The following is a 24,477-nucleotide window of genomic DNA, read 5'->3' on the forward strand; positions in this document are numbered from 1 at the left end:
TCTTTTTTACATCGACGTTGTAATATGTTAGTGATTAGCTTTATGGTCCTCCTGCGCACAAGTCTAATGAAAAGACAGAAGAACACAATACGTTCAACAAGATGTTGGTTATTTGCATATGGTAAAGGTAAAGGCTTGAAGGTTCAAAACTGCAGATCTTGACCTTAGGTGATCCTGTGTTTTTCTTTAAAGTGGTTGTCCAACTGATGACCTATACTCTAGATAGGTCATCAGTATATGATCGGTGGGGGTCTTCCTCTCGGGACCCCCATCAATCAGCTGCTTGAAGATGGCCCAGCACCCTGCTGAGCACTGAGGCCTCATCCTAGGCCAGTGAAGTCAGGTTCATCAGTCACAAGGCCTAGGTGCAGCTCAGTCCCATTCAAGTAAATAACCCTGAGCTGCAATACAAAGCACAGTCACTATCCAATGGAAGGCACCATGCTTGGTAAGCTGTGAGGAGGCCGTGGCTCTTGACGGAACACAGCACACTCTTCAAATAGCTGACTAGCAGAGGTGCCAGGTGTTAGACCTCCAGCAATCAGATAATATGATCAAAAATGAAGATAGGTCATCAGTTTTAAACACTTGGAAAACCTCTTTAAAGTATTTAAAGCATTTGCGTCTAAAATAGTAAATCACCTGTAAATATAAGCCACCAGTTGTCCTAACCACTATGGTCAACACCAAGTTTTCACTAAAAGTCCCAAACAGCAAATCTAAGTAGTTATCCAGCGATGCACCAAAACTGATGTATAACTAGGGAGACTGGCCATTCAGTGTACTGAAAAAGCTTGGTGAAAACCCAAGTGTGAGTTGTGGTGGTGTCCATATTGGTTGTCATTAAAGAGGTTGTCCGGGTTTAGTACTGAACCCGGACATACCTCCATTTTCACCCAGGCAGCCCCCCTGACTTGAGCATTGGAGCAGTTCATGCTCCGATGCTCTCCTTTGCCCTGCGCTAAATCGCAAAGGCATTTTCAGGAGTTCAGGTGATACCATGGAGCTCCGGTGCTCTCCATGCGGCTGCCAGGAAGCCCGGTGACATCACCGGCACTGATAGGCGGGCTTAAGTGCTGCCCTAGCCAGTAAAATGGCTAGGGCAGCGCTAAAGCACACCCATCAGAGCCGGTGACGTCACCGAACACACTGCTGGGCGGAAGCTTCTGCCCGGCCGTGTGTTATTGTAAACAAAAGAGCCCGTGCCCTACGCGATCTAGCGCAGGGCAGGGGAGCACAACAGAGCATGAGATGCTCCGATGCTAACATTAGGGTGGCTGCCTGGGTAAAAATATGGGTATGTCCGGGTTCAGCTCTGAACCCGGACAAACCCTTTAAACTTTAGGTTGCATTCAGAAAGCTATAATATGGCTCAGCGTAACAATGTATATTTTGTGCAAAGAATGGAATTGGATGCTCACAGGGCAAAGTGGGGAATAAGTTCCTTTCCTGACAGGATCCAATACCATTCTTGACGTTAAATATATGGTTCCCGCACAGAGGTGTATTACGATTGCTGGCTGGTGGCAGAACATAAAGAGGACAAATAAAATACTTTAGTAGGTGATATATCTACTGGTTGTATGTTTTTAGCAATTTAAGATAAATGTTCTTTAAGTTAAGGGGTATTCCCATCACACAGAGCAATGATATAGCACTAGGATATAACATAACATTTTAACCAGTGTGGTCCAACCTTTGCCAAATTGAAGGACAAAGGGACCAAAGTACTTTGGGTTTTTTCCATGGTTAGAGATGATCCTGTCCACCCAGGATCTTGCAACACAGCTCCACTGAAGTGAATGTGATTGTGTTGCAGTTCCTTGTAGATGGGACTCATAGCATACCACTAGTGCTGTTATTCCTTTAATTTGAGGTCGGGTAGAGGATGTGGCCTCTAATAATCAGGAAGTGTGGGCGTATACTAGTGATATCCTTAAACATGTACCTACTTCATACACACAGCTGGGGTGGCCAGTTTGTAGCTGGCTGATATTCACGAGACTTCACCTGATCGGTTCAGCCTGAACTAATGATATTACGTGAACATTAAGAAGCAGACTTGGGCTACATGGCAATATGAGGTTGTCCACAATTTGAGGTCAGATCGTTTGATAGCTCACAACTAGTTTTCCCTGAAGGAGAACACTGATGTCACAAGTTTCACTGTGACTCCCAGATGCTGTCATGTTGCTGTGTAGCCCCAGCCATAAGCATATAGTGTCTCAATGATATTAGCGGTCCATGGTAAACTGGCAGGTGATTTTCCTCTTACAGTCACCATCACTGATGTAGGGGTTTGGTTTATCTCAAGTAAACATTATTCATCAAGGAATTTTTTTTTAGGCTCATGATATGTTATTTATACTCTGCTTTGTGGCTCATTGTGCTGGTCAAGTTAGGTTCTCATCAGAAGATTGTCCAGCTTTGGTGGCTTCAGTGGAACATCTCTTTGTTGATCCACATTAGGCTGCGGGTCTCATTAGGCTTGCACTCATATTCAATACTGCTGAAGCTGTTGCCCCATTGGCAATGATCTCTTTTATGGTAGTTGTAAAACTTCACTTGCCACACGGTCTCAAAGCTTCCGATGTCTTCAAACTGTGAACAGGGCAGAAGAAGAAAAAGAAGAGCTTTTATCAGGAGATCTCAGATGATTTACATCAAAATATGCACAGTAATATCCAATTTGTTTAGGTAACATGGAGACTAAACAATTATCTGACATTGTATCTGATCTGATGATAACTGGTAATGTGAATGGGGCACAGCCGAATAAGGGTTAAATTTAAGAAAAGTGTTAAACAATAATAATAATAATATTAATAATTAAAAAATTATTTTACTATTCTTGTGCTGAAGATAAGAAAACAATAAAATTTGAGATTCCTCAGCAGTTGATACCTTTTAATGGCTAACTGAAAAGATAAATGACACAACTGCAAGCTTTTGAGACTACTTGAAGGGGTTTTCCCATCACAGACAATGGGGGCATATCTCTAGAGAATGGAGCGGGAGAGTGGTGGCTAGAGGATCTCGGGTTTCCCGGGGTCCAACCACTGCCAAGCGCTCTCCCCATATATGGGAGCGCACCGGGTTTGCGTGGCCACCGTTCCCATTCATTTCTAAGGGGCCGACGGAAATAGCGCTCGGCTATTTTTGGCAGCCCCATAGAAATCAAAGGAGGGCGACTGCGCAGTGCGCCCTCCGCCACCTTCCGCGCTCCGTTCTCGGTGTAGGTGCAAGTCCCATAGGTGGGATCCGCACCTATGAGACAATGGGGGCATATCCTAGCTATATGCCTCTATTGTCTGTGATGGGAATACCCCTTTAAGCCTCTTCATCAGGTGCCTTTTAAGACAGTATCTGAAGATTCACATATTTACACACCAAAGTACATAGGAATAATTAGGTAGATGAGACCAGTAAAGTAAGGCAGATCAATATGAGTGATGGAGGAAATAAACCGTTGTAGCAATTATAGATAAGGAGAGCGAAAGCTTTAATGTTCCATTTGCACTTTACTTTTGATACTTTAGCAGACATGTAAAAGAAGATTCCTCGGGTTCTGAGCATAAGGCCTCATGCAAACTGCGGATCCGCAAAAAAACTGAAGCCGCCCATGTGCCTTCCGCAATTTGCGGAACGGGCGGCTTATTGAAGAAATGCCTATTCTTGTCCGCAAAACGGCCGCAGACAGAAGTGAACAAAGAAGACTGTTATGTACTGCTGACACTAGCACATCGCTCAGTCAGCTACATATGGCAAAATCTGATGGTAGAAACCCTTTAATACCCTGTTAAGATTGTAATGTGCTGTTACCTGCAGTGACCACTAGAGGGAGCTTACTGCTACTGTTGTACATCAGAAGGAATGCGCTGTATAAATGCCTTGCCCAATGTAATGGGGGCTGCGTGCTGTAGTCCTGTGTGGGGGGCTACATCACAGACGGAACTTAAAAGCGCTGCCTCATGGTCCACTGCATGACAACCTATAGAACATGCGGCAGATTTTACATAGTTCAGGTATAGATTTTCAAAGTGAAATTCCCTTTCGTAACCATGTCCAAAGTACACAATTTTGAACTTAAGCAAGGAGCGTGATCAGCACAGCGGCACGCGCCACTGCTCACTGCCAAACATAAGCAAAGGACGGTGCCAAAGTACAATGGAACTCCGCATAGTCAGCAAACGGAAGCTCATGGACAGTGTCATAACTGAATTCTTAGATAGCCAGTATTTTGTGCGCCGAACTTGTTAACATAAGTTCACTCATCCCTACTCATGGATAGTACAGTTTATCTCTGGTTCACCTTCACATATAAAGCAGGTAAGCTGCAGGTGGATGAGCACCGACTTAGGGCGCGTTCATACTGGTGATGAATCCCTTTGGGTATTGTCCGAATTTAGAACAGACAGTACCCGGCCTGAGTACTGACCCACTGAACTGAATAGGTACATTCACATCAGCAATTTTCCACATGGACCACTGGTCGGTGCACAGCAAATCCCAGCATGTTCTATCTCTGTCTGTTTCATTAATTATTTGCACGGATAAAAACCGTTACAATTTTTGGTGGCCAAATCCCAGGGAGCGGCCAGATCCCCACTGGTCCTCATTATAGTCGATGCGATCTGGGGGGCACATAGCACTATCCGCTATGCTGGGCCGAGAAAACTCCGTCAGGCTGTTCTCTACTTGAGCAGCCTTCCAGATTGCTGTGCCGCATGTGTGAAACTAGTCCCGAAGAAGTTGTGCTTAAAAGGGCATCTGTCAGCAGTTTTGTACCTATGACACTGGCTGACCTGTTACATGTGCACTTGGCAGCTGAAGGCACCTGTGTTGGTCCCATGTTCATCTGTCCACATTGCTGAGATGTTTTAATATGTGTAAATGAGCCTCTAGGAGCAACGGGGGCGTTGCCATTACACCTAGAGGCTCAGCTCTCTCTGCAACTTCCGCGCCCTCTTCACTTTAATTGGCAGGACCAGGAAGGCAGGATGACCTGTCAAAGTGCAGAGCTCGCGGCAGTTGCAGAGAGAGCTGAGCCTCCAGGAGCAACGGAGGCGTTGCCATTACTAGTAGAGGCTCATTTGCATATATTAAAACATAATTTTTCTCAGCAATGCGGGCACATATGGGCATGGGAGGCCCAAAAAGTTCCTGACATGCATACTAAACCCATCCATAGACTGCCAGATAAAGGGCGTCCTCCCGGACAGTACACCGCAAGCAAGAGGTACGAAATAATGTAATAGACTAAACTATTCCATACAATGCTATCCAGTTAAAAAAACGCATACATTTTACTTCTCCGTTTTGCGGACAATGGGCATTGTTACAATGGAGCCTGTGAAAATGATGGGATGCACACGGACCGCATCCGTATCTTGCTGACCCGCAATTTGTGGAGACGGCCGTGTGAATAGCCCCGTATACATAGGTTTTAGCATTGTAAGCCATTACTGAAAGAAACACGTATTCAGGGTAGATGCCACATGGTGATCTCCCTCAGCTATTCGGTCAGGACGCCGCTCGCGTTTCATGGTATCAGGTAATAAATAACACAACCCTACAACGCCATCATGGAAACTCAATATTCCACGACCGTAATTACAGCTAAGAAAATAACTGTAATTTCCAGTCTTTTGATTACTGGCCATTAATTTGAACGTTGCGATGAACAGTAATGATTATCTCAGACTTTCCATGTACTCCTCTATAATTCCTCCTGTTCTATAACATCTTATCAGAAGAATGACGTCGTACAGGGAAGGTGTTCTTAAGTTCTGCATTGTGCTGTAATACGCCTGGGAATTATTCTCCTTCTTTAAAGGGGTTTTCAGAGATTCTTTTAAGGATGACCCATCCTCTGGATCGGTGGGGGTCCCACACTCGGGACCCCGCCAATCAGCTGTTTCAGAAGGCAGCGAAGTTCCTGTGGGCGCCGTGGCCTTCTCTCAGATTTTCCTAGGACAGTGACGTCACGTTCTTCGTTCACATGGCCTAGGAGCAGCTCAACCCCATTCAAGTGGTAGTGATGGTAGTGTCCCTTTAAGCTGAATTTGTATCAGATTGACTGTGAAGGAGAAAGAGCGGCCTGGAGTATATGTGAAATGGTGCAGACTGCAGAGGACAACAGCTGAACATTTTTTTAACAAAGACCAATTGGCTACATTTTTTAGCCAACAGCTCAAAATAAACACAATGCATTATTAAAAGAAATGATTCAAAGGTGAGGAAATGGTCACATAATACCCAATCCCAGATTAGTACGCAACTACTATCACATGTTGTCACACAATTCAACGCATTTGTGATTTACCGTAATCTTTTCAACTCATGTCGCTGCCTTCAGTAGTTTCTAACAGTGGTGGGTGCTGATGAGAAACAAATTGTCAGGAACCTAACCCCTGTGTGATCTACACATCCTATTAAATCCCACCTATGTAACGATGCATTCTTATGGGACGTGATGTCGTTGGACTGTTTTTTGGGCATAGAATAAACCACTAAAATATCCACTGTAAAAATGACACAAAATTGCGCACATCTTTTCAGCACATCATTTTTTATCCAAGATTTTCACACATGGCATACGGACGCTAACAAATCCCTCACTGCTAATTAAGCTAAAAAAAAAACTCCCAGATGGTGAGAACCTTTGCAGCGAGCTGCTTCGTATGTGTCTGGAGGCTGTGAACATGCACGCTAAATGAGAACTTCTAGAAGCTTCACATATTCTGGTTTACTAGGACAGTTTCCATTGTAAAGGGAAGTATACATGTAAATAGCACTTTATCTATAAATGTCAATTCTGTTAAAATTCCCTATATTTCAATTTGCAATTTTTAATCACTACATTTTACGCATGTTGAGCTCCTGACAGCTCCTAAAACACTCATTATAGCCAAAATCTCATCAAACTGAGTTGATTTTATTACCACATTTCACGAAAGTTAGTACACCCATCACGTTTTTGTAAATATCTTATTTTATCTTTTCATGGAACAACACTGAAGATCTGACACTTTGATACAATGTAAAGTAGTCAGTATACAGCTTGTATGACAGTGTACACACAGCCAATAATGTCCAAACTGTTGGCAAGAAAAGTGACTACACCTAAGTGAAAATATCCAAACTGTGCCCAAAGAGTCAATATTTTGTGTGGCCGCCATTATTTTCCAGCACTGCCTTAACTTTCTTGGGCATGGAGTTCACTAGCGCCTCACAGGATGCCACTGGAATTCCACTCCTCCGTGACGACATCATGGAGCTGATGGATGTTAGACACCTTGCGCAATGAGGATGCCGGTAATTGATTCTAATGCGCTGGGTTTCACAGGTGGCAGACCACATAAGAAATGAGCAATTCTGAACAATTAATGGATGTAAAAAATCCATGATTGTTCAGAATTTAAAAGAAAATTTGATTTTTGTAGACTCAAATACGAGCTTCAAAATCATAAAAAAAGTTTCAATAAATACATAAATAATAAAAAATATAAACATCATGGGTATCACCACGACCAAAAACGCCCGTACTATGAAAATATAGAAATATTTTTCCAATATGGCGAACGGCGTAACGTAAAAAAGGGTAAAAATAGCCAAATTTGGCATTTTTTCATTGCTTCTCTTACCCAAAAAATGTAATAAAATGTGATCACAAAGTCACACACACTCTAAAATAGTATCTATAAAAACTACAGATTGTCCCGCAAAAAATGAGCTCCCACACAGCTCAGGAGACAGCTATGTGAAAGGAAAAATAAAAACGTTATGGTTCAAGGAAGATAGGGAAGAAAAATGAAAAAAACATTATTTTTTTTTTTATAAAACTCCAGTCTCCTAAGGGTTAACAATTATCAGCCAAGCATTTCTCATTCTGGTAAATCAATTGTGGTAATATATATTATATATATATATATATATATATATATATATATATATATATATATATATATAGGTTTTTACCCAGAGGCCAACTGTGATTTACACATTTTGGGGTGCTCCATACCTGTTCTGGACAGAGGTTGCAGCAAATGCATAGTCCTTCTCCATTACAGTGAATGGAGGCTAGGGACAGCACTTATGTGATCATGGCCAAACCTATGTGTATTTTGCTATTTTTTTCACATTTTATTATTGTCAGGACTCAGCATTTAGTTTTCAAACCACATATACAGAGTCAGAGCTCTAACGCAAGGTCCTTGGTGGAGGTTGGAGGGCTGGAGCACCAGAGAGCCAACTATGCTTTGCTCGGGGCTGTTTACATACAAAGTTAAGGCATCAAACTCAATCTTTGCCCCAGGTAAAGGAAAGTCATATGACTATTCTCTAATGGTAATAAACCAGAATAACCTTCTTATAGTAAATATTAAAGTATAACTGTCATATTTTTTTTGTATTGGATTGTGGTGATTAATATCACCTTGATGACCCTATTTAAACTTTTCACTGTGTATTTAATTACCCCTTAATTCCACAGTTTTGTTCCCTGTACTGCCTACTTTTACCTCTGCTTAAAATCAGGTTGCTAGGCAGGGTCCGTCTATGTGTTGAAGGACGGAGGATGCAGAAGCAGGCAGCGTGCAGCTCACATTACAGACAGCCAGGGACTGTAAGTAAATGATTAAAGCCAGGTCCTCCCCAGCAGCTGATAACAGTGCCTGGGCTGTGTGCACTTCTCCCTGTCCCTGCGCTTGGCAGACGCTCCCTCACTCAGCAGAGCTGGAGAATGCAGAGTGGAAGCAGCGCAGACCAGGGAAGGGAGATCTGCCATCTGCTCAGTGTATAAATGAAAGCAGCATGTGGTAAGAGGACCCCTTTGTGCTGCAGGAGATTAACCCTTTAGGGGGGAGGGCTCTGGTTACTGACACTTTTGGGGGGCTATTGTTACTGGCTTGTGAGGGCAGGCGGGATTAGCCTCAGGGTGAGGGCAGTGGCGGCCATCTTTACTGAATAGTGAAATTGCAGTTTTATGCAGACTGGAATATCATGTTATTAGTAACTATATATATGAAAATTGAAATTAGGGTCTAAGTGTGACAGTTATCCTTTAAGTAAATGCCCCACATATAAATTTATGTTGGGATTTCAAATCCACAGCACATTACGTGGACATACCCACAAGGGTCCTAATGAACCTTTTCTATAAATGGCAGGGGCAAGGAACAGGTTATAGATTTTTGAATCTGACCCACACAAGTAATGTCTCTTGTTGGTGGGAATTTCAAGTTCTCTGTACTTTTCTTGCAGACACGTTGGCAGAGCGAGTCTCTACCGCATCATCATTCTCCTAACTGTGAAAGAAGAACAGGGACACCAACATGGACCTCAGCTCCTTCTCTTCTTGGTATCGATACAATCTATGCTGTCATCCAGATTTACTCTACCTTGAGCCTTTTTATACCAGGGATGGCAGATGTATTATGGGAAATGAGGCAAGTGACATATGAAGTGATTTTCCTGGCTGTTTCGCCAACAAGTTGCACAATGGAGATGTTTTAGAAGAGCTGACAAATGATAAGGCCTAAACAGAGCTTAGGTGGAAGGTGTCTTCTACTGTTACATAACTGTGAACAGGTTTGGCTTCTTTTAGTGTTAGAAAGATATTACTGAAGCATTTCAGGATGAACACAGACTCCTTCATGTCACTGTGTTATTAGAAGCGTGGAGCTGACTTTGGGATAGATCCAAATCACAAAACATTCAGAATTTTGCCAAATATTCTATTTACTAAAAAATAACTAATCCTTATCTGGCATCTGCTAAAATTCATGGAAAGGAAGTGTAGTAGAGAGACTTGAAGAATAGCTTTGGACACCATAACAATTGGAACTAATCTTATCTCCTGAGAAAATTGATATTCGGATTTACATTCGGATTCATCATGCCGTCACCCCAGAATTCTGGCTTCAAAGGGCTTTTGCGACTATTTGGAATCACTTGCAAAAAAAATTTTCAACTTTTTGCATTTTTACACCACTCACTCTAGTTTTCAAATATAGGTGGGAAAGTGGGCATTGTTAGATATGTTAATGAGTTCCGATGCAGATTCGTTGTGACTGCGCCAGGAGAGACACGCTGCTAAGTCCTGCCCCTGGTGATGCGACCGTCATTAGTAACAGAATGCAATGCTCTGTTTCTCCCTGCAGATGATTGCTCAGCTGATTTATCACTGTGTTCTAGTGTTTCTGACTAATAGAGCACCGAGTCATGGACCTATCAGGTTCTGATCCTGGGAGTCGGTGCTATTTAAACCCCTTCCTGCCCCTATACCAGTGCCAGTAATAGTCATTGACTCCCTAGCTGTGCTCCTGGTTCCAGATCTGTGTGCATTTGGATTGCTTCTATATTTGACCTCGGCTTGCCTCTGACCACTCTCTGTTTAGGTACTGTGCTTCTCGTCTGGTTCTGACTTCGGCTTGGCTATTTGACTATCCCATCTTGTGATTTGGTACTGTATTGTCCATTTGGTTACAACTAATTTCATTACGTACCGGTCTCTGTGTTGTTCTGTCTGCGTGTATGTCTTGTACTTTAGCAGAGTAGGGAACATCGACCAGTTGAAGACTTGCCGCCTAGGGCTTGCACTGCAAGCAGGCAGGGAAAGTGGGTGGGGTTCCAGTTAGGACTCACTGTCTGTGTATTCCTGCCTACTATGGTTACATCAGATTTATCAGTGTGACTTTTTTTTACCAGGCGCAATCTCACTCAAGTAGAAGGGTCGAGTAGGAAAACTGGAGTAGATTTTCTAAACAAAAGTGTTAGGTTTAAGGATAAAGTACACCAAGGCAGACTCGAGCAATTGCCTGTTCATCAGAGGAGGTGAGAGCTGTGTTTACATGTAGCAATCATCTCCACTGTATGGGGACCAGCAATGGCTGCTGCAATCGCACATCCCCAAAGAGAATCATTGTTTCTGGGCAGTAAATTGCGGTTTACAAGGGACATCTGCTGCCCAGAAACAATGACTTTGGTGTCAACATCAACGATCCTTTCACACAATGAATGTTTCCTCGTTTATCGGGTGATTGATGGCCCATTTACACAGGGCAATTATCGCTCCTTCCAGATAATTGCCCCATCATCGATCCATGGAAGAGGGCCTTGGCTACTTTATTGCAAAAACAGAAGCACCCCTGTCCATGGGTTATGGGGGTCATTTATTATACTGAAATACGCCTATATTAGGCGTCTTGCAGGCGCAGATGGCTAACTAACAGTTGCTCTGGTATCTGCAACTTCTCCCCGCTCACATCAGGTCTAAAATTGTGTCCGTGGCCATTTTCTACGCCTGTTTTAGATGTAGAAAAATGGTCCAAATGTAAGACAACTCGGAAGCTGTCTTACATTTAGAACTGGCGATGGACAGGCTTGCACCTCTTCATAATTTCGACGGATCCTCCGCCAGCTATGGGGCTTTTTTTAAGACCGCCGTCTAAAACACCAGTCTTAATGATGTGCCCCTATGTCTGACATGTGCCCCTATGTCTGTCAGCTCCATTGGAGTCAAAGAGGCAGAGCTTCAATACCGCCCACAACCTGTGGATAGGGGTGGTGCTGTTTTTGGAAGAAAGTAGCCATGTTTTTCTAATCCTGCATGACCCCTTTAAAAAATATATATAAACGGTACAGTTTCCTAACAATTATGAGGTTTCCAGTCCAGTTGAACTGATAGTCTATTCTCAGGTTGGAGTCTGACAGGGAATGGGAGCAGCGCTACAGTAACCAACTCCATCCACTATAGATGGAGCAGTAGCTTCCGTTGAACATTTCATTCATATAACAAAACTTAGAACAGGGCCCTGGATGAACACAGCTTAGGATGATTAACCATGTGCACAAAGGTTAGATTTTCTGTGACATATTTTATTTTGTCCCTTGGTGTCATTCTCCTTCTGTGGACCTTTGCAAGCTTCATCACTTTTTGCCGTCTTTCCCTTCGCAATCTCTTTTGGTCTTCCTTCTCCAACTCTCTAGATCTCACTCGAAGGCTTTCTTATAATGGGGCTCCCTGGAAAGCTGCCACTTCTAGTTATACCCTGGTAGTTAACAGGGCATGGAGAATTCTTAAGAAATGCTGCCTAGAAATCTCAGTTTTATCACCAACATGACATTTGTAGGGCACATCATGTACAAATCTTTACATTTTGTTTCCTCAGCCAAATCCCTGCTTTTTATAACTTTATAACACTAAGGCTGGTTCCACACGGGCGTTGCGGGAACATGTGCGATTTTCCCCCGCAAGTGCAAAGCGTTTTAATGCGATTTGCACACGCGTGAGAAAAATCAGCATGTTTGATACCCAGACCCGAACCCGGACTTCTTCACAGAAGTTCGGGTTTGGGTTCAGTATTCTGTAAATTTTATTATTTTCCCTTATAACGTGGTTATAAGGGAAAATAATAGCATTCTTTAATACAGAATGCTTAGTAGAAGGTCAATTGAGGGTTAAAAAATAAAAACTAATTAACTCACCTCCTCCAATTGATCGCGTAGCTGCCGGTCTCCTGTTCTTTCTTCAGGACCTGTCAAAGGACCTGTGGTGACGTCACTGAGCTCATCACATGGTCCGACACCACGGTGGTGGACCATGTGATTGGACCATGTGATGTGACGTCACCACAGGTCCTTTAGCCGGCAGCTCATGATTAAAGAAGTAAGAAGAGATCGGCAACTACGCGATCAAGAGGAGGAGGTTAGTTAAATTAGTTTTTATTTTTAATCCTTCAATCCACATTTTACTATGCATTCTGTATTGAGAATGCTATTATTTTCCCTTATAACCATGTTATAAGGGAAAATAATAAAGATCGGGTCCCCATCGTCACCTAGCAACCATGCGTGAAAAATCGCACCGCATCCGCACTTGCTTGCAGATGCTTGCGATTTTCACGCAGCCCCATTCACTTCTATGGGGCCTGCGTTGCATGAAAAACGTACAAAATAGAGCATGCTGCGATTTTCACGCAACGCACAAGTGATGCGTGAAAATCACTGCTCATGTGATCAGCCCCATAGAAATGAATGGGTCCGGATTCAGTGCAGGTGCAATCTCGCCCGTGTGAAAGAGGCCTTACCAATCCACTTCATGTAAACTGATCTTAAAGGTGTATTCTCCTATGGGAAATTTAGGGGCTATTGATAGGATATGCCATATACAGGTCCTTCTCAAAAAATTAGCATATTGTGATAAAGTTCATTATTTTCTGTTATGTACTGATAAACATTAGACTTTCATATATTTTAGATTCATTACACACCAACTGAAGTAGTTCAAGCCTTTTATTGTTTTAATATTGATGATTTTGGCATACAGCTCATGAAAACCCCAAATTCCTATCTAAAAAAATTAGCATATCATGAAAAGGTTCTCTAAACGAGCTATTAACCTAATCATCTGAATCAACTAATTAACTCTAAACACCTGCAAAAGATTCCTGAGGCTTTTAAAAACTCCCAGCCTGGTTCATTACTCAAAACCGCAATCATGGGTAAGACTGCCGACCTGACTGCTGTCCAGAAGGCCATCATTGACACCCTCAAGCAAGAGGGTAAGACACAGAAAGAAATTTCTGAATGAATAGGCTGTTCCCAGAGTGCTGTATCAAGGCACCTCAGTGGGAAGTCTGTGGGAAGGAAAAAGTGTGGCAGAAAACGCTGCACAACGAGAAGAGGTGACCGGACCCTGAGGAAGATTGTGGAGAAGGACCGATTCCAGACCTTGGGGGACCTGCGGAAGCAGTGGACTGAGTCTGGAGTAGAAACATCCAGAGCCACCGTGTACAGGCGTGTGCAGGAAATGGGCTACAGGTGCCGCATTCCCCAGGTCAAGCCACTTTTGAACCAGAAACAGCGGCAGAAGCGCCTGACCTGGGCTACATAGAAGCAGCACTGGACTGTTGCATGTCATTCGGAAATCAAGGTGCCAGAGTCTGGAGGAAGACTGGGAAGAGGGAAATGCCAAAATGCCTGAAGTCCAGTGTCAAGTACCCACAGTCAGTGATGGTCTGGGGTGCCATGTCAGCTGCTGGTGTTGGTCCACTGTGTTTTATCAAGGGCAGGGTCAATGCAGCTAGCTATCAGGAGATTTTGGAGCACTTCATGCTTCCATCTGCTGAAAAGCTTTATGGAGATGAAGATTTCATTTTTCAGCACGACCTGGCACCTGCTCACAGTGCCAAAACCACTGGTAAATGGTTTACTGACCATGGTATTACTGTGCTCAATTGGCCTGCCAACTCTCCTGACCTGAACCCCATAGAGAATCTGTGGGATATTGGGAAGAGAAAGTTGAGAGACGCAAGACCCAACACTCTGGATGAGCTTAAGGCCGCTATCGAAGCATCCTGGGCCTCCATAACACCTCAGCAGTGCCACAGGCTGATTGCCTCCATGCCACGCCGCATTGAAGCAGTCATTTCTGCAAAAGGATTCCCGACCAAGTATTGATTGCATAACTGAACATCATTATTTGAAGGTTGACTTTTTTTGTATTAAAAACACTTTTCTTTTATTGGTCGGATGAAATATGCTAATTTTTTGAGATAGGAAATTTGGGTTTTCATGAGCTGTATGCCAAAATCATCAATATTAAAACAATAAAAGGCTTGAACTACTTCAGTTGGTGTGTAATGAATCTAAAATATATGAAAGTCTAATGTTTATCAGTACATTACAGAAAAGAATGAACTTTATCACAATATGCTAATTTTTTTAGAAGGACCTGTATGTCTGATAGGAGTAGGTGCCAGAAGGGGGACCCTCAACTATCTTGAGATCAGGGTCCCTGCATGAATAGTCAGCACACTGTGTACTTGAGATAGGAATATTTCCCAGAGATGGGATCTGCATTTATCAGAAATTTATGGCATGTCCTAAAAGTTTTTTCTCATTATGTCCCAGATGGAAATACCCCTTTTACCGTTAACCCTTAACAACCATTAAAGGGTGAATGAAGTATCTAAAGAGGTAGGCCTATTTCACACTTTGGTGGCATATCACTAGAATATGCCACCAATGTCCAATAGGTGTGGGTCCCACATCTGGGACCCACACCTATGTCTAGAATGGGGCCTTCAAAGTGAACAAGGGGGCACCATGCAATGTATAGTCCCTTATTCCCCCAAAATCTGCTGTCAGGACAGAATCTGGAGACCCCCAAACACATAAAATCAGGCAAGTTGGGCTGACTTTTACCTTATGTGTATAGCCAGCATTAAAGGGGTTGCCCATGAAGAGGTCTCCTTCTCTAGGAACAGCGTCACACTTGTCCATTGGTCTGATATCTCACAGATCACATTGATGAAGTCTGATCTCAGACCATCAATCAGACCGCGAATTTAAAAACTGAAAGGAGTACATAGGGCACTCTGACCTAGGGCTGCAACCATTAATCGACGTTATCAATAATATTCGATAACAGGATTTGTTGTCGACGAATCCAGTTATCAAATAATCAGCCGTGCGGGTCCCGCACGCTCCCGCACCGCCGCAGTTAAAGGGAATCGGTCACCTAGTTTTACCCTATAGAGCTGCAGACACGCAGGGATAGATCTCCGCTAGCATGTCTGCAATATACCTGTCCCATAGCTCTGTGTGGTTTTATTTAGTTTAAAAAATGATTTTATAGATATGTAAATTAGCCAAGTAAGGTGCCCAGGGCGTGGTTACTTACGGTTAAGGAGCCCAGCCACGTCCCCTGTGAAGGAGCCCAGCACCGCCTGCATCCAGGAATCTCCTCCTTGCTCACAAAGTTACAGTGCTGTAATCTCGCAATGCGCGAGCTAGCGCATGCACCGTGCCAGCAAAATGTTCGTTCCCTTTGCTGGCATCAGCCTCAGTGAACGAACTGCGCATGCGCTAGCTCGCGCATCGCGAGATTACGGCACTGTAACTTTGTGAGCAAGGAGGAGATTCCTGGATGCAGGCGGTGCTGGGCTCCTTCACAGGGGACGTGGCTGGGCTCCTTAACCGTAAGTAACCACGCCCTGGGCACCTTACTTGGCTAATTTACATATCTATAAAATCGTTTTTTAAACGAAATAAAACCACACAGAGCTATGGGACAGGTATATTGCGGACAAGCTAGCGGAGAACTATCTGTGCATGTCCGCAGCTCTATAGGGTAAAATTAGGTGACAGATTCCCTTTAAGTCCCTGACCCTTGACTTTCAGTACCACCCTCCTCTGACCGTCCGCTCACCAATCAGGTGTTCTAACAAAAATTCTTAGTATGTGAAAATACCTTACCCCTCGTGACTTCCGGGGGTGTGCGCCTCAGCGCAAGCGTACTACCACGGCAAGGGTAAGGTAAAATTACAGGGAGCGCTGACTCAGGGGTAAGGAGATCTGACAGTCTTTTCTCCTTACCCTCACACTGTGCACGCGCGGATTGTGAAATCACCTTTTGCTCCCAGCACTATCAGCCATACGGGGGGGGTGGGTGCAGCATATTGGGGGGCATAACCCTAACCCTTGTGAGGGTAAGGATATTTCACAATCTGCGCGTGCGTAGTGTGAGGGTAAGGAGAAAAGACCGTCAGATCTCCTTACCCCTAATGGGGCACACGCGGTGTCCGTAAGTCAGCGCTCCTTGTAATTTTACCATACCCGTGCTGTGGTAGTGCGCTTGCGCTGAGGTGCACCCACCCCCCCAGAAGTCACGAGGGGTAAGGTATTTTCACGAGTAAGGATTTTTGTTAGAACACAGGCGCTGCTGCTCTGATCCCCCCCCCCCCGCCCCACCTGACGCGCTACGTCGTGCGTACGTTTTATGGAGCCTCAGCCTGCCCTGGAGGACCTCACCCATACCATGCTAAGCCCACCTGCCGTCAGTAGGCCAGTTTCCCGCTGTATAATGTGCCCTGCTCAGGGCTCATGCTGCCACTGTTACTGCCGCATTGCCACAGTGTCCCAGGCCTATACACATGGGGGTATGTGCAAAGCAATGTACCCTAGCGTCTGTAGTACAGACACTATGATGCAATGCTCTTCCCAGTCTGCACATACCCCCATGTGATTAGTAGGAGTGTACATACCAGGGTACACAGACTAGTTTTATTAAATGTAAATAATCCCCTCCCTCAACAAAAATTAGCCCCCCTTTTCCTATTGTATTTTTATATAATTAATGTAATTTTGATAATTATGTAACTCCTAAAATTGTTTTAATATGGCCTTTGTACCAAATTTTTCAAGTAAAATCATATAAACCCCTTTTTTGTCAATTTGATGTTTTTCCTGATTAATCGATGAAATTATCGACAACTAATCGATTATCCAAATAATCGTTAGCTGCAGCCCTACTCTGACCCCTTTGATACTGCTCAATATTATAAGCAAACAACCCATCAGATTGATGGCCGGTTATTTAGGATGTTGCGTCAGATTTCCAGTAACAGAAATCTCTAACCAGTGTCAAAGGGGTTTGCGTGTTCTATTGAATCTTCTGGATTCTGGAAAGCATCGTGCTTTTCAAATGTTTTGTATGTAGTAGATAGCTATCACTTATATATATAGAAATGCTGTCTGTATATTAGTACACTAGAGTACATGTGGGCACCGCGTCAGCATGCATGTAACCATGGTATGGGTGTGAATGCGAACAGAAATTATAAAGAGAAATATTAGAATGTGAGGATGTAAGTTTATGGCAAGTCCCTCAAGTTCAAAAGGACATAAAATATATATATTACAAATAAAAAAAGGGTAAGGGAGGTGCAGGGGTAGCAGTCATATACCGCCCCTGATGCCTGAGCGAGCCACATAGCAGAAGCTCTGTTTCAGATTTTGTAATGGGGCCCATGAGCTTCCAGTTATGCCCCCGATACATAACACAAGACACAAGGAGAATTGTGCACCACACGTTGAGAAATAATTTACCCCCAACATCTATATCTATTAAAATCACTGGCCGGTGCTTATTTTCCACTTCATACTCTACAACCAAGACTATGGATAATGAAATATCTAAATAATATTATTAGGTACCACCCCATCTTCCACCGGAGAGAAGAAGAAGTTCTGATGTTCCATTGCTGTAGTGCTGAAAAGAACCAACATTCATCTCTGACTAACGAGTTACCGGTTGTTCAGCTACAATTTCATTTTCTTTTAAATTTATGACCATCCAATCACTGAGAACAAGGGATCTCAAATCCCCTCTCTCCAGCCAATGATTTGGCCATGATTGTTCAGCTGCTCTACAGACAAATTAAAAGGGCTGCTGAAACAGTCAAACACTCACATTTAGGTATTTCAACGGCTCGTCGATTTAGATGAATAGTGGCTAAGCCAAGCCTCAACAGTTCTCTAACCCTCGTGTCCTCAGTAATGGTGGGCCAAACCCATAGCTATCATTCTTTTATGATCAACCTGGCTGGACAGTAGGGAATGGGAGACAAAACAACTGTGAAAAAAAACTATGAATTTTCTATTTGACCACATAAAAAGTTTTAAATGACTGGTAAAATACCTGGATCATGACTTGGAGTGGTTGCCTTTCCCCGCTTTTGGTGTGGGTTACTCCCTCCGTATCATAGAAGGCTGTGTAACAAACCGTCTGAGGATCTCTAGATTTCTCTTCTAGGGGAATGACCAATCCTCCTAAATTGATAGTCCTGAAAGAGATGTCATAAAACTGGTTAATCAATGATTACATGGGAAAATGTGCTCCAGTCCGACCAAACGTATGTATGTCCACTGCAGACTTTACTGAGGGATATAGGATTTGTGTCAAAGAGGCAAGGTGTTGGGTTGGCGGTCCTTTTCTAGGGTTTGTGGTCCCTGGTTGTCCAGCCAAAATGCACAACATGCCTAAACTGCTTCATAATAATCCTGCCTGTATCATTATCAGTATATAGTTCCCAGCTATTGCACACAATCAGTACTAGACTTCCCAACCCATTAGGTCCTCAGCCTGGTGACAGCTGGGTCTACACAGATCCTCAATAGTGGAGAAATGGAGAACCGCACTCTGAGGGTTTTCTGCTGCCAACAAGGGCTAAAATAGCCAGGTTTAGAGATTGAGGCACTCAGACCATTCAGTTTTGCATTTAAGAAAGGATTTTTTTATTCATACATCTGTTTCATAATCCAGTTGCCCAATTTTCACATCAAAAATCAATTAATGAAAAATGACCAGACGTTTCGGTCTCTATGGACCTTCCTCAGCGGTCAGATTTTATCTGCAAATAACCGGTACATAGGACATGTCGTCATTGTCAACCAGTATGCAAACTCAAGAAAGAAAAAAAAAGGAAAAAAGAAAACAAGGACAGACGAAAATTAAAATGAAATAAACAAACTAGCTATCTATAGTACACAAGAAGGCATAGTGATCAGTATCAGGTGGTACACCAGATACACATGATTGAAGGTAATTTACATGATTGAAGATGGTTATAAACTATAATAGACATGATTGAAGGTAGTAGTAAGCTATAATAGACATGATTATGGCATCATATAGTCCTTTGGGAGAAAAAGGAAGGAAAAGGGGATAACCCTGAAAGAAAAAGAAAAAATTAGTCCTTGTTTTCTTTCTTGAGTTTTCATACTGGTTGACAATGACGACATGTCCTATGTACTGATTATTTGGAGATAAAATCTGACCGCTTAGGAAAGTCTATAAAGACCGAAACGTCCGGTCATTTTTCTTTAATTGATTTTGATGTGAAAATTTGGCAACTGGATTATGAAACTGATGTATGAATAAAAAAAAAAAAATCCTTTCTTAAATACCCAGACCCTCATTCATATAAAATCTGGTATTCAGGGTAAAAAGCCCTCCTCTGGAATGTGAAATGCCTCAATATATATTAATCAGGTTACATGAATGTGCTGCCAGTGATTATACACCGAACAAAAATATAAAGGCAACAGTTTTGGTTTTGTTCCCATTTTGCATGAGCTGAACTCAAAGATCTGAAACATTTTCTACATACACAAGACCCATTACTCTCAAATATTGTTCACCAATCTGTCTAATAAATCTGTTAGTGAGCACTTCTCCTTTGCCGAGATAATCCATCCCACCTCACAGGTGTGGCATATCAAGGTGCTGGTTAGACAGCATGAATATTGCACAGGTGTGCCTTAGACTGCACACAATAAAAGACCACTCTGAAATGTGCACAGTTTTGCCTTAGTGTGTGTGTGGGGGGGGGGGGGGTCAAAAAACCAATCAGTATCTGGTGTGGCAACCATTTGCTTCACGCAGCGCAACACATCTCCGTCGCATGGAGTTGATCAGGTTGGCGATTGCGGCCTGTGAAATGTTGGTCCACTCTTCAATAGCTGTGCGAAGTTACAGAATATTGTCAGGAACTGGAACACGCTGTTGTATACGCCGATCCAGAGCATCCCAAACATGCTCAATGGGTGACATGTCCGGTGAGAATGCTGGCCATGCAGGAACTGGGATGTTTTCAGCTTCCAGGAATTGTGTACAGATCCTTGCAATATGGGGCCGTGCATTATCATGCTGCAACATGAGGTGATGGTCGTGGATGAATGGCACAACAATGGGCCTCAGGATCTCGTTACGGTTCCGTTCAGTTTTTCCGTATGGCAGGGATGGCCAACCTGTGGCTCTTGAGCCACATGCGGCTCTTTGCTTCTTCGAGTGCGGCTCTAGCTGTGGAGCCGGGAAGCAGTCAGGCCGGCTCACTCTCCACCCCAGGCTCAGATCTCTTTTCCTGATCGGGCACTGTTACTACTTTGCAGCTCCAGCTCACTCTCCACTACGTCCTGATGCACACAGTGCGAGAACGTAGTACGTGGAGACACGCACTGTGACCCGACGTTGTGCTCATCAGGTCACAGTAGAGAGCGTGTCAGACCTGCAGAGTAGCAGGAGCCCAGTGCCTGATCAGGAGGGAAGATATATTTTTTTAATTATAGAACTGAGCATGTGGGTCTGATCTTAGCATGGGAGGTTCTGATCTGAGCATGGGGGGGGGGGTCCTGATCTGGACAATGGGGGTCTGATCTGAGCATGGGGGGGTCCTGATCTGAACAATGGGGGTCTGATCTAAGCATGAGTGGGATGATCGGAGCATGAGGGGGCAGATCTGATTATGGGGGTCTTGTTTGAGCATGGGTTGTTCAGGTCTGATCATGGGGGGAGATCTGAGCACTGAGGGTCTGACACTGGGAGTCTGATTTGTGTTGCCTGATCCGAGCATTGGGGGTCTGATTTGGAGTTCTGATGAGGTTTGGGGATCTTATTGTAGTTTAGATTAAGATTGGGGATCTGATTTAGGAGTCTGATCTGAGGTCTGCTGAAAAAAACATTTTTGTTTTTTTTTCTCTGCTAATGAAAAAGAAAAAATAATTTAGCAGACCTCAGATCGGATGAAAAATATTAATTTTATCTTATTTTTCTTTGTGAAAACCTAGGTGCATCTTGTAGGGCGAAAAATACGGTGACTCGTGTGTAATTGTATAGCTTGTGGCTCCTGGTAGTCATATGTTGTTGTTTTTTTTGGCTCTTCGTGTATGTAAGGTTGGCCACCCCTGCCGTATGGCATATACAGTATACAGTAATTACATAGAAAAAATTGGGCTGGGCATAACATTTTCAATAGATGGTTCCGCAAAAACGGAGCGGATACGGAAGACATACGGAGTACATTCCGTATGTGTTTAATTTTTTTTGCGGACCCATTGATTTGAATGGAGCCACGGAACGTGATTTGTGTGCAATAATAGGACATGTTCTATCTTTCAACGGAACGGAAAAACGGAAATACCGAAACAGAATGCATACGGAGTACATTCCGTTTTTTTGGCGGAACCATTGAAATGAATGGTTCTGTATACGTTCTGTATACGGACCGTATACGGAACTAAAAAAATGGCCTGTATACGAAACGCAAAAAACGTTCGTGTGAACGAGCCCTTAGACAGATTTGTGAATAATATTTGAGAGTAATGGGTCTTTTGTGTCTGTAGAAAATGTTTCAGATCTTTGAGTTCAGCTCATGCAAAATGGGAGAAAAAATGGAAAGTGCTGCGTTTATATTTTTGTTCAGTGTGTATATATATAAGGCCAACCCCTTTAATGCTGAGAATTAATGCATGACTATGAACAAAGAATAATTAATATTTTCCTAGAAAGAGCACGCAAGTCCTTCCAGCAATATCATCGGGAAATAGTCACTGATCCGGAAGCAGCACCACTGCCATTACCACTTCACTGACCCTGTAAAGTTAATACAAAAAACAATGTATCCGCAGAGTCTACTGGAATTATTAATGTTACATAATATAATTAATAGCGATGTAACGAAGAGCCATTCCAGACTGCTGCATCATCATCTGTCCCACGCCGGGTGACGTGGTTGTGTTCCTTCCCGCTCTCCTCCATACAATCACCATATGCTCTGCCATAAATCTCCATTTCCTGATAGTTAATCTGAAAATCCCAAAACATGTGTGACCCCAAAAACCTTTCAGTAGGGTGTGCAGCCGACATGCTGAGTGCCAGGGGGTAACAACAAGCCACTCTGCCCTAGAGAGGGAATGCGGATACTAGGCGAGGGCAGCAAACTGAATATTTGCCCCGATGAAGGAAATCCGAGCCGCAGCTCTCGATCTACAGCATATTAAAGGGGGTTTCCAGCAATAATGACTTTTTATCTAATGACTGGCTGATATCTCGCTTGTGGCCATGTCCGCTGCAGCGGAGCATGTGACCATACAGCGCCGGATGTAAACACCGCGGGGTCCGGAACACGGACACAGCGGGGGCTTAGAGCAGCGCGCAGCAGGTAATTAGAAATTTCCTATTCCCAGAAAACCCCTTTAAAGGGCACCTGTCAGCAGATTTGTACCCATGACACTGGCGGACCTGTTGTATGTGCGCTTGATCTGTGATTTGTGGACTGAAATCCGGACATTGTCGCGTGCACAGGGCCTAACAAAGCTATAATGTAAAGTATCATGTCTTTCACCCGGATCTCACTTCCACGTAAGGCCTACGGACACGCCTGGATTCAGGGGCTCACCGCCATCATCACAGCAATACTTGGGACCATAGTTGGTATTTTTTTGGGTCCTGATCCCCTCTGAGGAACCATAACCCAAATCTGATGGCTCGCTGGCGCTGATTGCCCCATATCACGTACAGACTGACAGATCTTCTGGCCTCACCATACATGGTCCTCATCTGCACACTGATCAGTCCTGCAGAAGGATGACAGCCTTGCAGACATGGCCCCAGGCCTCAGGCCGCTGTTTGTGTGCTCCTGGGATTTCTGCTGATGACAGCACGGAGCAAGAGGAAGGAAGGAGAAGACAGGGGGATTAACCCTTCCCAGGCTGCACCCCCCAGACCCCCGGCACTTACTTGGCTCTCACCGCCCCCGGTTTCAGGACCACCTCGATCTTGTATTTGGCTCCGGTCAATAATTTGATCGTCCGGTTCTGCCCGAATCTCTGTCCGTCCACCTTAAAATACACCGGACCGTCATTGGGCTGGATCTTAAGGGAGACCGCGATCTTGACCAGATGAGGGATCTCCCCCATGGTGAGCAGAGGACACTGACAGCTCTGGTGGAGGAGGAGGAGGGATCAGGGGCTCCCTATGGGACCAGCACAGACGGATGGAGGAGGCAGCAGCGGGGCGCAGCCATTCACCGGCAGCAGCAGCAGCAGCAGCAATGCACGGACTGCCAGCACCTAATCCTCCGCCACTGCTGCAGTGTAATCAGGGGGGGAGGGGAGGCCGGATCTCCTCCCCGAAGACCAGCAGGAGAGGAGGAGGACACCAGCTCTCCATCTAATCCTCTCTCCATACATCAGGAGGAGACATGGCTCTGGTTATTGTAGTTCATCGTTGTACTGATTGATAGGAATATTACACATCAATCTGATCCATGTACCATCTGCCCTGCCTGCATATTATCTATCTATTATCTATCTATTCTCATATCATCTGTCTGTCTATCTATCGTATCTATCTATAATTCTAAGTGTAGTGAGCGGCACAGAGAATAAATAGTTGTGGTGTGCCAGCGGCTGCGGAAGTGATCCAAAATAAAGATAAAGGCAAAAGTGTGCACATTTCAGAGTGGACTTTTATTGTGGGAAGTCTAAGGCACACCTGTGGAGTATTCATGCTGTCTAACCAGCACCTTGATATGCCACACCTGTGAGGTGGGATGGATTATCTCGGCAAAGGAGAAGTGCTCACTAACACAGATTTAGACAGATTGGGTCTTTTGTGTCTGTAGAAAATATTTCAGATCTTTGAGTTCAGCTCATGCAAAATGGGAGCAAAACCGAAAGTGCACAGCAATACTCATCCTGTTTTAAGGGGGCAGCGGGCACATGCAAGCTTATACAATGCAGAGGACTCCTCCCCTGTCCCATTCAATAATAAAATTACCGGCCATTATCATGGCCAGTACAAAAAAAATATACCGGCACTGGCAGGCTGAGTAAAACACTTCCTCTTTA

At 43.9% G+C, this 24,477-nt stretch overlaps 1 protein-coding gene across 1 annotated transcript; it reads right to left on the bottom strand.

The window, feature by feature from the left end:
* Positions 1-1,217: 1,217 nt before the first annotated feature.
* On the bottom strand, positions 1,218-23,811 carry LOC122935800 (CB1 cannabinoid receptor-interacting protein 1-like). Its single transcript, XM_044291693.1, has 3 exons — positions 23,366-23,811; positions 18,488-18,632; positions 1,218-2,601 (listed from the first exon to the last, which is right to left on the bottom strand). The coding sequence occupies exons 1-3, from the start codon at positions 23,542-23,544 to the stop codon at positions 2,437-2,439; spliced, it is 489 nt and encodes a 162-aa protein (XP_044147628.1). The 5' UTR covers positions 23,545-23,811; the 3' UTR covers positions 1,218-2,436.
* Between the last annotated feature and the right edge of the window lie 666 nt (positions 23,812-24,477).

This window comes from Bufo gargarizans, chromosome 4, assembly GCF_014858855.1.
Source record: "Bufo gargarizans isolate SCDJY-AF-19 chromosome 4, ASM1485885v1, whole genome shotgun sequence".
In the NCBI taxonomy this organism is placed as follows: Eukaryota; Metazoa; Chordata; class Amphibia; order Anura; family Bufonidae; genus Bufo; species Bufo gargarizans.

Excerpts from the sequence above, each read along its gene's own strand:
- LOC122935800 (XM_044291693.1), bottom strand. The coding sequence starts at position 23,544 with ATGGGGGAGATCCCTCATCTGGTCAAGATCGCGGTCTCCCTTAAGATC. Across the intron at positions 18,633-23,365 it reads CCGGGGGCGGTGAGAGCCAA|GACTATCAATTTAGGAGGAT; the intron begins GTAAGTGCCGGG and ends CATCTCTTTCAG. Across the intron at positions 2,602-18,487 it reads CACTCCAAGTCATGATCCAG|TTTGAAGACATCGGAAGCTT; the intron begins GTATTTTACCAG and ends CCCTGTTCACAG.